At 46.2% G+C, this 16,873-nt stretch overlaps 1 protein-coding gene and 1 long non-coding RNA gene across 2 annotated transcripts; one reads left to right on the top strand and one right to left on the bottom strand.

Annotated features, from left to right (window-relative positions):
• Window positions 1-291: 291 nt before the first annotated feature.
• LOC144247146 (uncharacterized) lies at window positions 292-3,899 on the top strand. Its single transcript, XR_013340842.1, has 3 exons — window positions 292-340; window positions 2,734-2,834; window positions 3,679-3,899. It is a non-coding gene; the product is annotated as an uncharacterized LOC144247146 (long non-coding RNA).
• A 3,680-nt stretch (window positions 3,900-7,579) lies between these two features.
• CXCL14 (C-X-C motif chemokine ligand 14) lies at window positions 7,580-16,114 on the bottom strand. The gene is made up of 4 exons (XM_021549474.3): window positions 15,747-16,114; window positions 14,773-14,878; window positions 10,259-10,369; window positions 7,580-8,727 (listed from the first exon to the last, which is right to left on the bottom strand). The coding sequence occupies exons 1-4, from the start codon at window positions 15,808-15,810 to the stop codon at window positions 8,712-8,714; spliced, it is 297 nt and encodes a 98-aa protein (XP_021405149.1). The 5' UTR covers window positions 15,811-16,114; the 3' UTR covers window positions 7,580-8,711.
• Between the last annotated feature and the right edge of the window lie 759 nt (window positions 16,115-16,873).

The following is a 16,873-nucleotide window of genomic DNA, read 5'->3' as shown; positions in this document are numbered from 1 at the left end:
GTGTTTGGTGTTATTTATCTTCATTAAACTGGGAATGACCCCAGACTCCTACCCCACAGATGACATGCCAGGTGCTGGGAATTTAGCTCTGTGGCTATGAACTCCAGCCACCATCTTCACCGGGAAAAAAAAAAAAAAAAAAAAAAAAAGAAAAAAAAGGAAAAAAAAAAAAAAGGAAAAAAAAAAAAACCGCTTTTCTGACTTGTAAGTGATGGGAATTGCCACAAGGTGTCAACCTCCACTAAGCTGCAGCTCGGAGCTGGCTCTGCTCTCCCGGCAGTGGCCGGGATGGATTACCCTGTGCAGAGGCTCTGCTGGAAAACCCAGGCACCTGCTTCAAGTAAGTGGGGAAATATATCCTATAACACGGAAAAAATTATTGTTTCCCATCCTTTGTTTTATGGCTATTCTTCATTTCTATTTTATTATTAGTTTTTTTTATTTTCCACAAAAATCTTTAGCTAAATTCAGTGTTTCCCTTTGTCCTTTTCTCCTGACCCTAAAGGAACATTTCCCAAACATCATGACAAATCTGGGTTTTTTTTTTTTTTTTTTCCTTTAAAGCTGATATTTTCCCTTTGTAGAGCAGCATTTCAAGGCATCATTGTTTAGGATGTTCTGTGCAGTTGAAGTGCTGGGATTTTACCTTCTGGGCAGCCCAAACCTTTGTTTCCTCACAGGACCATTAACGTGAGTGTTGGACTCGATGATGTGGGTCCCTTCCAACTCAGAATATTCTGTGTTTCTGTGCTGGTCCTGTTTTCAGCCACGCTTCTCAAGCACCAATGCTTTCTGCAAAAGCACTGTCCCAAGTGCCTTCAGGCTGAAAGCAATCCCAAAGATTTCTTGCCTTTTTTTTATTCCTTAACTTCTGCAGCCTTGGCTGAGCATACTCGTGGGCTGGTGGCATCGCTCAGAGCCACACGTGATGATTTGACACTGGTTGCTATAATGAGGAACTGGATTTTCCTGGCAGAGCTGTTTCAGCTGTTGCACAAAAATGGAGAGGGAACACCCTGCCAGTCACTTACACTTTGAATTGGAGAGGTAGCACTTGGCAAACTGGTTCTTGCTGGGGAGAAGTGGTGCTTGACTGGGAATTGCTGGCCCAGGGAAGGAGCTGAGGAGCTCGGGGCTGGCTTGATTTTCCTGATGTGGTCACAGAAGTGATAAGTCTGGAGAGATAAAAAACGGAAGTTGGAGCAAACCACAAGGAAATATGTAAATGGTGGAATTATGAAGGTAATAGAAATGGAGAAGTGTTTTTGTGCAAGACAATTGAATGGTCAATAATGAGGTAAAAATGCTGAGGGGGTAAAGACAAAAGACATTTCTTCCAGGATTAGAAGTGAGCTCAAAATTGCCAAGGCCTGCTGGAAGTGGGGGGGTGGTGGTGGAAAGAAGCCTGTTGTAGCATTTCTTTTCCTTTAATAAGCTTCTTTTTCTGGGTGTCCTGAGTGTTCAGATGTAGCACACTTAGTGCCTAGTAACCCAACAAAGCTTTGATTGGTGCCTCTGCAGAAAGATTTTCTTTTTCTTGCAGGTTTCTAACCATGAAAAAAACCCTGAGATCAGTTGCTTCAGAATCCTTAATTAAACACAACAAAGAAGAGCAATTAGAGCTGTGTTTTCCTTTTGTCATCCAGCAAATCTCGCAAACCTCAAAACCCTTTTCCTCTTACAAGATTTATGATGGGAATAAATCATAATTATTCCTATAATTATCAGCCTTAAGCGAACTTGAAAAGGATTATTTTTTTTTTTTTCCTTGAAGGAGGTTCTGAAATCCATTCAAGAGGAATTCACTAACATCCTTTACTGAGCACGAGGAAAACCAAAAGGCCAGGCATGGTGATTTTGCAGGTCTTGGCTGCCTGCCTCCTCTCCTGTCACTTCATGTCACGTCACTGCTCCCTGCCGGGTCCTGTGGGGCTGGACGCCCTCCACGTGTGTCGTCAGAGCAGCCCAAGGAGCTGACAGCACAAACAGGCAAAAAAGGAGAGAAAAGCCAAAGGGATTTGAATACTTCAGTGTGGAAATCCAGGGCTTCCCTCTGGCTGCCCTGGCAGGTCTGGGACCCTGGCAGGGATCAGGAACCCCCCTGGACAGAGCCCCAGAGACACTGTCTGTGATCTCTGTCCATGGAAAATAGGTTTCAATCTTACAGGATGAATTACCAGCTCTGAGTGTTTGATATAAGTAATAATTAAGTGTGGCACAGGTGCAAAAGTAAAATTTTAGGATTCTAGATTAGGAGTCCAAAGGGGACAAGATGGAGGAAATTGGGTGTGTCTTGTCCTTTTTCTCCTTCTTCATGCCCTCCATGTTTCACTGTGGTGTTGGCATTTTTCTGTTGGTTCAGGCTGGGGACACACTGTCCAACGTAGGTGACAGATATTGGCACGTTATTGTAAATGCAGCCCAGGGAGTTTCTGGTATTTAATGTTTGTCACATCCCACTGAGGGCAGAGCCCCACACGCTGCCCTGCAGGACAGAGCTGGGCAGGGCAGCAGAACGTGTTAGAGATAAACAGAATAAACAACCTTGAAACCAGCACAGACCAATTATGGCTTCTGCTTTGGCAGCGGGGCTGAAAGACAGAGACTTTCTACAATCTCAGAATCATCAATACCTCAGATTCCAACACTTCAGAGCTTGGCGACAGGACCAGAAATGCAGCCTGTTCCTGGGTGTTCAGAGAATAAACTCTGCTGTGTGTTACACCCCTGCAGGCATTTCCTCCAGGAATCCAGACTTGGTGCTGCTGGTTGGATGGAGCTGTGCTGGTACCCACAAAAGGGAGGGAGCAAGTTCTCCACTTCAGGCGCTGAAGGTGATAGTGTGCACGGGTGGGTTTGGGTGCTGGGAGGTCAAAGGGACCTACCTGAGGACAAGAGGGCAATGCAACACCAGAGGAATTGCAACCATACAGGGTTCTGGGCTTGCTGGAGAGCAGGTGGCAGGAGGGAGAACCTCTGGGCAAGAAAACCATATTGGTCAGAAATGCCTGGTGTTTTTAAAGGATTTGGGGCAGGTGTTTTGGGAATGAGTCTGCCCTGAGTTGTGCTGCAATCCAGTTTCCCATGCTGGTGTGGTGGACGTGGCTCCCGTAGACAGAGCAGCCAGGTGTTCTGTTTTCCCTTAGTGCACAAGCTCCAAATTGATGAGATAATATGAGGCAGTGATCCCCTGAGCAGGCTTCCCAAAACCACAGATGCTTTGCCTTTTCTTTTCTTTTCTTTTCTTTTCTTTTCTTTTCTTTTCTTTTCTTTTCTTTTCTTTTCTTTTCTTTTCTTTTCTTTTCTTTTCTTTTCTTTTCTTTTCTTTTCTTTTCTTTTCTTTTCTTTTCTTTTCTTTTCTTTTCTTTTCTTTTCTTTTCTTTTCTTTTCTTTTCTTTTCTTTTCTTTTCTTTTCTTTTCTTTTCTTTTCTTTTCTTTTCTTTTCTTTTCTTTTCTTTTCTTGAAAAATCTTTGGAGGTGTTTCCTAAACCAAATGCAATAGTTGAGGTTTTTCTTGTGGAGCTGGGGAAGAGCATTCCCAGCAACAGCAGCACAATGAGCAGGCTCCAAACTGATTTATAATGCAGACAGCTGTGGAGGTGTCCCTTGGCTGACTGGGAAGGTTTTTGGTTGCCACTAGATGTCCTTTCAGCCCTGCTTTCCCCACTGCTCCTTCAGAACATTCATCTGGGCTGGGATTTGATGGCCATGGCGAAGGAGCTGCTGGACATGGAAGTGCTGGTGAGAGAAAGGAAGGGGCCTGAATCCCAGGCTGCTGGGGCCTCCCAGCCATCCTTTTGATCTCACTGGGCTTTGCCTCAAGCAGTGCTGGCTCATAGAAATGCTCAAAACTCAACTTCTGGATCTGTACTGTACTGGATATTAAATACTCTAATACTTGTAGCAGGACTCAGGGACTGTTGCTGTAGCACTGGTGGATGGCAGAGGTGATGGGCCAAGGAAAAGCCTTGGAGGGTAAAAAGGATGGTGACCTCATTTAATTCAGGTCTTCAGCTTTTTCTCTATGAAATTGTACTTCAAATATCTTTGCAAGCATTTTCCATAGAGATGCAGGTATGCATCATCAGAAAGCACAGCAAAAAATTTGTGAGATTTTCCAAGTTGCCTGGATGCCAGGATTTTGAAAACAATTCATATTTCTGTAAGGTGTGTATTGATAGCTACAAGCACCACTGATCACTCTGAGCACCTGGAGCTGCTTGCAAATGCAGCTGCATCCACTGTCTCTCAGGCAATGGCAATCCCTGATGCTATTCTGGGTAAAGGAATTAGAGAAGACCTTTGCCAGAAATGTGGGCTGGTTACAAAGATAACTGGAGGCTTATGGGGTGCAGCCTTTCTAGGCAAACAAGGAATTTCCAGGAAACACTTGGCTCTTTGTGGTTTAGGATCAGAGAGAAATCAATGACTAACAGACACAGAGTTTCTGATGGAGCAAACCCAGAGTTATTGAGCACTGCAAACAGCAATCCTCAAAAATACCTGTATTTTCAGTTGCGGCCATGAACACCCCAACCCACTGAAGGGAACAAACTGAACAACAAATCCCAGCATGAGTACCAGGCATGGAAGACCTACAAAATGCCCTGGCATGACCTTGGTGCAGTCAGGACTATCAAAATGGGCTGTCCATCCTCCCAGATCTCAAGCCCAAACTCAGCCCTAACCATCTTATCTTTTCCCAAAGGTGCTGAAACAACCAGGAATACGTGAGGTCTTCAGCTGCTGGGCACATCTGGATTTCAGTGCTTCAATTTTGAAAACTACCTTTAGAGGAAAAATACCCCAAATGTGACTGGAGCTCCATTTGACTTAAAGGGAAGTGTGTTTTGGAGAGTGCAAGGGCTCTCTTTCTGGGCTTGTATAGAACCTGTTCAGTGATGTCAGGGTGCACAGAGGCCCTCTACCCTTGAACAGTCACAGCTCCCTGGCTCTGGATCCCAGTGGGATGGTGGGACAGTAACATTTTTCACATTTGTTCCTATTCTCTAGAAATGTGGGCCCAGAAGGGACCCAACTCTGCTGTTGAATTAGCTCAGGGAACATTTGTGTTGCTGTAGCACTGCCTTCAACTTCCCCCTCAGGTCTCAGGGGTGACCAGTGCAAACCCCCAACCCCATCAATGACTTTGCCATTGACCCCCACGTTTGCTCCCACAGCCCTGATAAAGCTTTGCTGGTGTGGAGGCAGCACTTCCACCACACGGACGTGCTCAGGAAAGGTCCCCACGTGTGTGTGACACTGTCTGGTGCGGCCCTGTGCCTCCATTTAGGGAGCCTGTGGGAGCTGGGGCACAGCAGGAGCTGCTGAGAGCCATCTCACACAGAGCACCAAGCAGCCCTCGTTTCTTAATAAACTTTTTTGGCCATCACTGACCTAGACTGTATATGAACAAGTGCAAAGCAAGTGGTGAAAGGCTCTGTGTAACACTGCTAATCCCACAAAGTGCTCTCACTGGAAAGGCCAGGCAGGTCTCCGTGCTATTGTGTCCTCTCACTGCAGCTGCTGGGCGAGCCTGTGCCTTTATTAAAATAAAATCTAACAGCACTGGTTTGGAATGGTGCACCCTGTGGGCACCCAGAAGGATGGGGAGTGTGGGCAGGGCTCCAGTGCAGGGCTGGGTGCTCCTGCAGGGTGCCAGGGGGCAGATTTGCAGGCTGGATTTGCAGTTGCCCGCTGCCCTCTTTGGAGGCTCTGGGATGGGCTCACACACCTGTGGTGCAGCAAGTAAAGGAGCTGTGGGGTCCGTGTGTCCTGCTGCTGTACCCCAGGATGAAGCAAGGCTCCTGCTTCCCCTGCAAAGGTTCAGACCCTTGGGAAGGTGAATTGGTAGCTGGGGAGCAGTCACGGCTGGCTGGTGTGTGCTCAGACCATAGGTCAGCAGCTTCACTTTCAGTCTGAGAGCACAAATGTATGGTCTGTGTGTGAGGGGGGCTGCACTGAGGGTCTCCTGCTGCTTCACAGCCTGAAACCTGCTGGGGAAAACAAAACCAAACCTTCAGATTGCTGCCAAATCTCGGTGGAGGAAGTACCTACATATACATATGTATATTATATTTATTTAAATGCTTTAGCAGAGATGTTTAAGTCTGAGGGAAAGTGGCTGATGCTTTGTGTGTGGCAGTTACCTTCTGATGCAGCATTTCCCTTTACAACTGCATATCAGGGACAGCAAGGGATTCTCCTCTTGTTCCTGGAAAATGAACAACCCTGCCTGGAGATGCAGGCTTACAGGCTTGGGAAAACCAGCCCAGAGTCAGTTTTTTCTCTTTAAGTTTTTAGTTCTTGTTCCTGAGTGTTCCAGATGAACCTGAGCTAAGTCGTTTGTACATGCTCTGTCCTGTGAAGTATGAGCCAGTGAGTCCTGTGCTTGGGCAGTCAGAGCTGTGCACACCATTCCCAGTGGATTTAACCACCTCTTATGCAACCATATCAATATTTTCCCAGGAAATATATTGCCCAGTAGTCACTAAATAAAATGAAACATTTTTTGAAATCAAATCTTCTCAAGGTAAAACAACTGGTTTGTGAAAATGTGATTCAAGGAAAGAGAGAGGCGCCTTGGCTCAATCTCAGCTCTGGGTTTGCCCAGAGACTGGGTTCAGATGCTCAGCCAGAAACAGCTCCCTGTGGTTGATATCCCCAGAGATTTAATTTTTTTAATATGCTGGGATATTTCTCCAGATTTTTACTCATAGATATCTGTAACTTGGTCTTCATCCTTTTGCAGAATAGGAAATTACTTTGAAATCCTCTTTCTCCTCCACTTCTGCCAGGTGCTTATCTCAGTAATTTAGGCTATATATAGGTATAGTATGTTTACTTTTCCCCCTATTTTGTCTGTCTGAATTAAAGGAAAGCCTTGAGCTGAGGCCAGGCATTGCCCTGGTTCTGCAGGATGAGGTTGCTGTCACTGAGTTCGTGCTGATCCCGGGAGCAGCCCCAGTGCAGCTGCCCCAGCACAGCTGGGAGCAGGCAGGAAGGCCAGCAGGGCTGGTTAGGGAGCACCAGGAGCTTTTCATGTGTTTAAACTCTTGCTGGCTTTGCCATCCAAGCTGTTGCCTTCCTTTTATCTGGGGAGGATGTAGTGTTTGCACTTGGGTGCAAAGTTGTTCCCTGTGGGCTAGGGCAGAAACTGGGCAGGAAGAGGAGGTGGTGGCTCACAGGTTTTTGTTGCCTGACTTTTGTTGTATGACTGTCCCTAATCTAACCCAGATCTTGTCCAAATCACTTTTTATGTGGTTTTCTGTGAACTGAAGTTGTTGATTTATGTTTACTTAACACAACACTAACAGTGGTTAGAGGCAAATGGCATCGCCCTTCTTTATGTCACAGCATTCCTCAGTGTTTGGCTAAAGTCCAAATTCTAAAATGAGAAAGGAAAGTAAATTGTACTGGAATAATGTTTTCTAATTCCAGTGTCATCAAGATGTCCTGTCTCTAATCAGCTTCTCTGATCTACTTTTCTCCCCCCCACAAAAAACAATTCAGCTACCAAGCGATTGAAAGTGGCGGGAGTTCCCTGATGGCTTAAGGAAAATTACACACAATTGTAGTATTTATTTTTAAATATTTTTTTATTACTGTTTTTCATTTGTCTTAGAAAGAAATATGAAATCTGCATGCAACTTTCTAAATATTTCAAACATTTAAATAGCATATGATAATTTAGCAGTACAGTACATTATACAGCGAGATAATATAGGGAGACTTCCTATAGTGTATTTACAAATGAAAAGGTAGTTTTGTTATAATAAAAAGAGGAATGCACTGCTTAACATTGAAGTATTACATTCAAAATAATGACTATGATGTATTCTGACTAAAACATACATAGGTATTTATATGTTTGCCCTATCATATTTTTCATAAAAATGTACGTTTTAAAGGCTTTTCCTGTTGTTGCTACAAATCTAGGAAAACATACACAATAGTCCTGAAGCTTAAGATGTCTCAGTACTGAAGCCACAAACTTTCTTTAAGTGCTTCAGCTGGAAAAAAATACATATTTTCTTAGTAATAAAAATGAGTTAGAAATGCTTTCTAATGCATGGGAGGTTAAATGGAGATACAGGACGCTTCGCCTTGCAGCAAGACCTCAAGTCCATGAAAGAAGAGGTACACGAGTGATGCTCACGCTCACTTGACGAGGTGCTGAGGGACCTCACTTCTGCAGGTACAGCCACAGCATTTCAGTGGCATCTTCCCCAGCAAACTCGTCTTTGGTCCCTGCTCTGCCTGACTGAGTGGAGGCTGCAAACACGAGCAGCAGCCCCAGCCTGAAGCTTTGCCAGTGCCAGGGGTGAGGGTCCTGGCTGTACAACACCGTCACAAACAGTTCTGTGTGCCTAGTGAGCTTATAAAGCCCGATTGCAATCACAGTGAAGTATGAATGAATAATAATTAAAACCAAAAAAACTCCCAAAAGTACTTCTTTAAAATGAAAAGCATGTGTTTCCCTAACTTCAGTACGGAGCAGACGGGTATGAAATCAGAAGTGCAACAGATGCTTGTGAAATCTGGAAGCCTTTTGCATACGGCTATAAAATGTAAAAACTGACCCTTGGTAAAAAGTGCTTTATAATAATATAGAATTTGTGTCTTATGTCTGCGAGAGAGAAATAATCTTCTGTAGAGCTCAGTCCTATACCAGCCGAGGGAGTCCACTCCATTCCTTGTACCACTTTCTCTTATTCTTCATAAACCCTAAACAAAAGAAGAGCCGAGAGCAGGGTGTTTAAATTAGGAATTTGAAAACTCCATTTCAAATAACAATAATAAATAATAACAACACAAAAACAGTAAAACCCCAAAAACCAGACTTTTAGCCTGTGCCTGAGTAATTTGGAAAGGAAGTTATTGACTTCAGCAGTCACCAGATTGCTACTTGTATCCATAAATCATCTGGGAGGAGTGTTGCACTTTGACACTGTCACATCTTAGAGGCATGTGGGGAGTGACAAACTCCACCACGATAATCTGGGTAAATTACATGAAGAAATCCGCATCTACTAATTCTCTTTAAATGCTGGAAAATCCCTATCTGAGATACAAATGTCAAAGCTTATCATGAGCTGTATATAAACAATGTGTTCACAATATCTGTTTGCGATAATATTATTCTCTTTCATTTTTCTAGATTATTTCCTGACAGCACAACTTGATGGGCTTGTCTGTCTGTGTGTTTCCTGAGGGCACAAGCCTGGGGCTGGGCATCCTTCATCATTAATGATGGCCTTATGTAAAAAAAAAAAAAAAAAAAAAAAAAAAAAAAAAAAAAAAAGAAAAGAAACAGAAGAAGAGTGTAAATGTGTGGTTATGCAATAGCCAGGGCTTCCCCACGTGCTCTGTTTGTGAAGCAGATGCAGGGAGCTGGCAGGAATTTGGGGAGATGGCCAGGGGCTTGCTGTGCCCTGCCATGGCCTGGGCACCACCGGGGCCAATTGCTAGCACTCTTGGACCTGCAGGGAGAGGAGCCTGCTGCTCTCTGCCCTCACTTGAGCTCACTTCTGGGAGCAAATTCCTCACCAAATGGGGAGGATGAGGGTTTGCTGGACCTGTACTGGGCATGAAGGCTCTTTCTTGTCTGAGGCTGGAGGTATGGCAGGAGTTGGGCTGCTCCCCTTAATTACAGATGGGGACAGACATCACCACTGGCCATCAGGAATTCATGTCTCACTCTCTGCCTTCTGCCTATGACTTAGAAAATACCCCAACCCTCTTTACAAAGAAGAAGCTGTCAGATTTTTATCAGAAAATTATCATTTTTCTGGGAATGATGCGCTAGTTAAAATTGGCAAATACCTGCGTCATTAAGTATTGATGATGAGGTGGTGTGATTGAGGTGTGGGACTCTTTCCATCTCTCCTGACTGCTTTTCTCGTGACTGTGTGAAAGTAGTTTAGCTTTTCATCTTGGATTTTTACCCGTAGAAGGGAGGTGAGTGTATGTAAATAACTGAGAACGTCAGATGATGAATATTTTAACCAAAAATAATTACTATTTCTAGTCAGAACAGCCTAATGCCAAAATAGAAGCAAGAAGTGCGTGCGGCAGGAAATAATTAATAGCAAGAACACCCATTTAAATTTGTAATTTTGGTAACGAAATGCATCCACTGTGCTGGATGGAGCATTTGCCAGCGTGTGCATTTTCCCATTTTTTCTACCTCTGAATGCTGCTAGCTGCCTGATTTTTCTCCAAGATCCTCCCCCATTTTCAGCAAGCTGGGACTCACCTGCCTTTCTCCTTCCATACCCGGTACCACTTGAGCAGCCTCACGGTGTTCTGGCGCTTGGGGTTGAGGCAGTGCTGCTGCTCCCCCCTGACCCGCGTCCACAGTGTCACACTGCAAGGCAAGGGACAGGTCACAGGGATGTGACAATGCCCCCTGCTCCACCCCGTGCCAGGGGGCTCACCCAGCAGGGCAGGGCAAGGGTTTTCCAGCTCTGTGCTTTATGGCACAGAGATAAACTCAGATATTTTGAGTTTGCTGGGTAAGGTCAGAGCAGCTGCTCTCCCTCAGTGCAGGGCATTGAGGTTGTACCAGATGAAAACATTCCTGCTGGTTTTAATCAGTGGGTTTGCTCTGCCTAAGTGTTAGATATCATCTTCTGAGCCTAATTAATTTAATTAGGGCTCATTCGGGCAACCACAAGGACTTTGCTTGAGGAGACAGTTCCATTACACTCAACAATACTTCATCCAAGAGAAATGATCAGAACTGCTTCACTGATTATTTTAATATTGTTTTCCTTAATTCTGTAGTATTTTAAATGCTTGCACATGGCAGAGTATTTGTGTGCCCAACAGCCACTCTGAGCCTCAGCATCAGCGCTGGGGGCTTCAGCCTCTGATCCCCACCTGATCCTGCTCTCCTTGCCAGTTTGGGGTCCCCTTACTGTCAGGACCAAGAATGCTGGGAGACAAAACGTGGCAAAAGTCTTTTCATCATTTGAGGTTCCCTCCTGGAGGGCTCAGTGAGGCTGCCACAGCTGAGGTGACATGAGGGATCTGGAGCTGGGTCCCAACAGGACAGTTTTCCAGAAACATCAAGACCACCCCACTTTTGGGGCTCAAAATTGAGCAGTTTTCTGGTTTTCTTTTTATTTTGTGATTAAAAAAAAAACCCAGACAACATCCAAAAACCAACCCACAATGACAATTTGTATTCGAATTAATAATTTTCTGGAAATACCATCTGTAACAGGGAGAAACAGTCATTGGTTTAACTAAAACCCTATAGTGGAATTAATTTAATGCTGCCAGAGATGTGAATATAATGATGGCAGAAACCCAGAAATACCTGTGTATACTGGAGGGCTTACTCTATGGTTTGGTTCAGAAAGAAAGACAAAATGCCTTGCAGACTTTCCCATCTCACCCTCCTGGTACCTCACAAATTAATATGTGCTGCTTACATGAACTGAACTGAGTGGAATCAGATTCCAATTTCAAGTTTTACAAGATGTTCAAATAGGTTTTTCCATTCAATTAACCCTCCTCCCTGCTCCTCTTATCTGCTTCATCTCCAGCTAAGGTCACAAAATGTTAAGGTGTAATTTCCAGGTTGTTTTCTGGGAGGATGTGGAGTTTCCCCCAGTGCATGGGGAAGCAATGGAAGAGCTTTTAATGGCTGCAGGTATCAGAAAGGGAAGGCTCAATGCTAAAATCTATGGACTAGCTCTTTTCTAAGGGTGTCCTCAGCCAACTCCTCTGAGAGCAGTGTGTGCTTCGGAAGGGGAGTTCTCCTGTAGCTTTGAATGATGTGAGTTTTAAGGGATGTGAGGGCAGAGCAGGGTTTCTCCATGCAGCAGCCACCTCAGCTGTGCTGTCTGCCGTGGCTGATCCAGACCTTGACTTGCATTTCTCTCTTCTGACAGACAACAGAGGACATTTGCAGAAAGTGATGGACAAGCTGAATTGCAGGAGAGGAGCAGGAACACCTCTGAAAAGCTGCAAGCCCTACATTTGCACCAGAAGCAGTGAAGGACACTCTGGATTTACCCATCTGCAGTGTCAGCAGGAAGAGATCCATGGTTTGCCTCTCAGGAGAACTGGCTCTTTCCTCAGGCTGAGATGCATTGCTTTGACATCACACGTAGGTTTTCTGCTTTTGTTCTGGAGGATGGACAGCAGAAATGTTCCCAAGGCAGCCCCATGGTCCTCTGCCATTCTCAGAAGTCCCTGAAGGATGCAGGGTTTGGTGGCAGCATGTTTGGGCACCCTGAGATGACCTGGACCTGCTTTTGGGGATGCTGGTCTGACAAATGTAAGGGAATGTGCCTAAGAGGTGCTGTGGAGGCTTCTGCCTGAGTAAGCAGTTGCCTGGATGTGCTGCAAGAAGAGCTTGAGAGGTGGAGAAGGGATGAAGCACAAGAATTTACACCTCCAGTAAGATTCCTCCAGTGGGATTTGCCCCTTTTGCTGCCCAGGGCTTGGTGGCTTGAGCCTTCACCCTGGTGTCTGAGCATCCCTGTGCCAAAATTCTCCCCAGTATGTTCATGCCTCCAGGGCAGTGATAAACACCCCAAGTCAATCTGTGACCCCAGCACCCTGTGTCCCACACATCTCATCTGCAGGGATGGAGGGGCTGCACCTCTGCCTACAGATTCCCTGTCTCCATGGCCTCAGGGATCCTGGCTCTGGTCCTTTCATCCCAGGCTGGTGTGGGAACTGCCTGTACTGCCCCTGGAGAAAGGCACTGCTGTGAGCCATTTCCCACCAGCTCTCAGCCTGACATATCCCCACACTCTGGCATGGGGCAAAACATGGCTGGGGGTGTTTCAGAACATTTCAGGTAGAAGGAGTTAAACTCCCCTCCTGTTTTCTTCTGCTTCCCCTCATTCCAGGAAACAGATACTCACAATTACTGCTGTGTACCATGAATCTTGATAGGTTTTGACTAGACTGAGGAGTCAGTTTAACTGTCTCCTACCCTGTGGCACAGCTCTGCTGGGGGTTATGGCCAAAACCTCCCTAACTGCACTCCCCATACCCACTGTTTCTCATTCCAACATAATTTATATCATGTTTCTGCTATATGAGAGCTTTTAAAGAGGCAGAAGGGGACGCAGCTTTGACAACGCATTTTGGATGATCACTGCAGCAACAAAAACTCAGTTTCAGGAATTTGGTTCCTCTGTGCCGTGTCCAGAGACTCCCGGAGAAATTGGTTCCCAGAATATTAATTTCAGTGCTTTCAGTGCTGAGTTCAGGCTGCATCAGGGTAGCTGGAAAAGTGATGATGGCAGCGAGCTTGCCCTGCCTGCCCAACAGACACCCCCAGTGATGAGACAGTGATGGGACAGTTCTGTCCCAGCAGCTGCTGCAAACCCAGGACAACTTTCAGCCTTGAATAGTATTGCTCAACCTCTGCCCTGTCAGGCTGGAAAAGCAACTGCTCCTACATAGCTTTCTTGCTTTCTCAGATTTCTGATTGAAATTAAAATGTTGCATTAATGAGATTTATTTCATACCCCCTGGTCACCATCTGCTTTTGGGCAAATAACTGGAGTGGGATGCCAAGAGTTAGTGTCCCGCTATGACATCATTTTACTATTGAAGGGTCAAAGCAAACACAGTAAAGCTGTGAGGAGCTGATTCAGGCAGGGCTGCCCTGCAAGAACTTTTCTGTTCAGGTCACGATCAGCCGGTTTGGGCTTCAAAGGTGTGGGTGTGCCGCTCCCTGAGCTCAGCGCTGCTCACGGCGATGCTGCTCTGGCTCTGAGGAAGCCTAAGGAACCCTGAATCTCCGTTCCTCCTCCAGAGCCCTCTGCTGAGCCGGGTGAGCCAGCTCCATGTGGGCACTCGGTGGTGTGTCCCGTGGTTTTTGTGCCAGGGGGACGGTGCCCGGCCCGTGGGCACTGCAGGGTGCTGGAGGGGGTGTGCAGCCTGCAGGGATCCGTGGGGAAGCGACTGCCAAGGGTTCCATGGGGGAGCACAATGCTGGATCAAACACTCCTTAGTGTCCTGGGCTGTGGCTGACCTTGGGACACTTTTCCCCCTCTTACGTGGCTCGGTGCAGTTCTTTTGGACTATCTGCCCTTCTGGCTCTTGTCCAGCTGCATCATGAGCTGGGTGAATGGTGCTTTGTTGGGGGAATCTTATGATATCCAAAGAGGACAGGAAAAAAGCCAAACCCATCCATATTTAAAACGTAAAGAAACTCTCCATTTTTAGCCACTTATGTAAAAAATCCCTGTACCTGCCTCAGCTTGGTTACCCACTACATCAGTTTGAGATTTCACAGCAGCATTGGTCCTGACTTGCACGGACACTGCGAGGAAAGAATTTTATTACATGCTGAGTAACCCCAGCAGGTAAAGGAGATCCCTCTGGTACCATGCAGACTGGGGTAACTCTTCCTTTCAGAAACCACCACGGACCAAACTGTGCTCATGTTTATTCTGCATGCTCAGAATAACTTGAGTAAATAGTTCTGAGTGTTGTATCAGGCAGCTTGGAGTGGAATTTCCCCCTATTTTCACTTGAATTAGTGATAATCTTTTTACTGCTACCCATTTTGGAAAAACATATTTGATAAAAAAAATTGTGTCAAAAATGATACCTGGGATTTTGGTCAGAATTGCACTTTTAAAAAAATTTTAAATCTGATGCAGCAAATTGCTATGCCCAGAAATTAGCATGCCAGGGCATGAGGAAAACAAAGAACAAAGAAGGAACTTGCAGATAAGGTGAAGCAGTTCAGCTGACAGAGAAACAGAAAGTAATAAATGAAGGAAAACTTACATAATCATCTCTTCCACGCAAAATGGGTACCTCGGTTTTATTTCCAGCTTTCGTACATTAGAGAATCTTATTTTAGGACCTTTTCTTGAACATTTGCACTTCACGCCTACAAGAGAAAGCATTTTCTCATGCGCCTGCAAAGCTTCCTGCATACCAAGCGTCCTTCCCCTCCAGCCTGTGTGCATCCAGGAAAACTTCAATTTGCTCTTTCAAGCCTTGGTGGGAAAAGATGACTTTTTAAAATGTTGCTGATCTTAAAAAGAGATTTTTTTCCTTTGGTATATACCAGGAAAAGGCGGTGACTCTCTGGGAAATATGTTTTAAAGCGCTACATATGCTCTGGGACTTTGTAAATAGCAGATTTTTAAAAGTGCACCTGCTGTGATTAAATATAATTGTATTTAACAAAAGGAAATGAAAGAGTCAGAACTCGCTTTAAAGCGAGCAAGCAAGTGCATGTCTGGGCTACTTTCATTCACTTGTGTCTCACTTGGACTTTGTAGGACTTTGAGTAATTTCTCCTTGCATGGAAGCCGTGGTGCAGTCATAGCCAGACAAAAGCTGGGTATTTTTTAACTATCATTTTTGTGCACAGCAGAAAACGCAGACTGTGCCACCACCTCACACCCTGAAATAGAGAATAGAGCTCTGCTCTATTTGCCCTGAAAACCACCCTCAGTTTCAGAGGAGATGCTTGAGCTCTATTCCTGAATAACGAAGTACATGGCATGACCTGCCCCACTGTGAATTCTTTGCCTTGCACTGAAGGCACAAATGAAGACACAACTTCATCCCTTGTATTTTACCTCTCCTTCACCTTTACCTAATTTGCAGCTCCCTTACTCACAGACTCCGCACACCACACCTTTCCACCGTGCAAGGGATAGCTCTACCCAAACCAGGTCTATCAAGACACAAGCACAAATTACGGGAAAAGAGATTTAGATGGGAATAAGCAGAATAAACCGCTTTACCTTCCGCGCTGGCTAAGCACATCGCGATGCAGAGCAGGAGCAGAGCTGCTGTCAGGAGCTTCATTGTGAGCCAGCAGGTACCCAAGGAGACGCCGGGGGTGGATGTGTTTGTTGGCCTGGGGTCCGTGTCCCCGGTGCCGCCGTCCCGGGTGGGTCACAGGAGGGGCGCGGAGCGGCTCCCGGCGGAGCGGCTGCCGGCGCTGCCTGCGCTCTGCCGCCGCCGCGCCTTCTCCTCCTTTAAAGCGGCTCCCGCTGCCCTCGCTGCCGGCTCATTAATATGCACAGCAACTCCACGGCTCCCTCCGCTTCCTCAGCCCGGCGGGGAGGGGGGACCGGCACCCCGGGGGGAACGTCCCCCATCCCCGCCCCGAGCATCCCGCTGGGAGCGCAGCCGATGGGGCGGCTGCTTCTGCCCCTGCCCGGCTGGGAGCTTCCCCATCGGCGGAGGGCTGCTGGGGAGGGTGAAGTGTGTATTCGTGTGAATGGGGCTGTTAGCTGAAAACCATCCACTTGTGAGCGCTCCAGGGATGCCCGCGCTCGGCGGAAATTCCCATGCACCTTGGAAATAAGATTTGAAGAAGTCTCACCTGGGAAGGAGTGTCACCTTTTGCCACAGATTGACTTAAATGTTATTTCTTATAGCTTTAACAGGCTTCTAAATCTAAAGGAAAGTTCAGTGAATCAAATGGGGAAAAATATTCCTAAAAGCGTTGTTAGGTGGGTTTAGCATGTGGAAGGTTTCAGGAAATAAACTCGGTTTATCGTTGCTTTAATGAACATTCGAACGATATTCTGCTCCATGAAGAACAGGGTAGCAACACGCAGGAACTTCATGGATGTAAATAGATGTTCCTCCTGCCTTGAAGAGTCTGTTTCTGATTTCAGAAACAGCTAAAAGAGCATCTTCAAATCCAGATTGCAGATTTGTATCTAAATGAAACGGGTGGAGATCAGAGTGGGGTCTAATCCCCTTCACAGCAGCGTACTGCAGACGCCTCTGCGGGTCGGCGGCTCAGCCCAGCCCCGCTCCCGGCCGCGCTGCCCGCTCGCACAGCCCTCCCCGGGTCGGAACCGCAACCAGCCGCCCTGCCAGCCCCGGCAGCGCCCGGGAGGACTCGCCACGCACT

Source organism: Lonchura striata, chromosome 15 (genome assembly GCF_046129695.1).
Source record: "Lonchura striata isolate bLonStr1 chromosome 15, bLonStr1.mat, whole genome shotgun sequence".
NCBI classification, from domain to species: domain Eukaryota; kingdom Metazoa; phylum Chordata; class Aves; order Passeriformes; family Estrildidae; genus Lonchura; species Lonchura striata.
The sequence above is the reverse complement of the archived record's forward strand: the minus strand, read 5'-3'. Positions and strand labels throughout refer to the sequence as shown.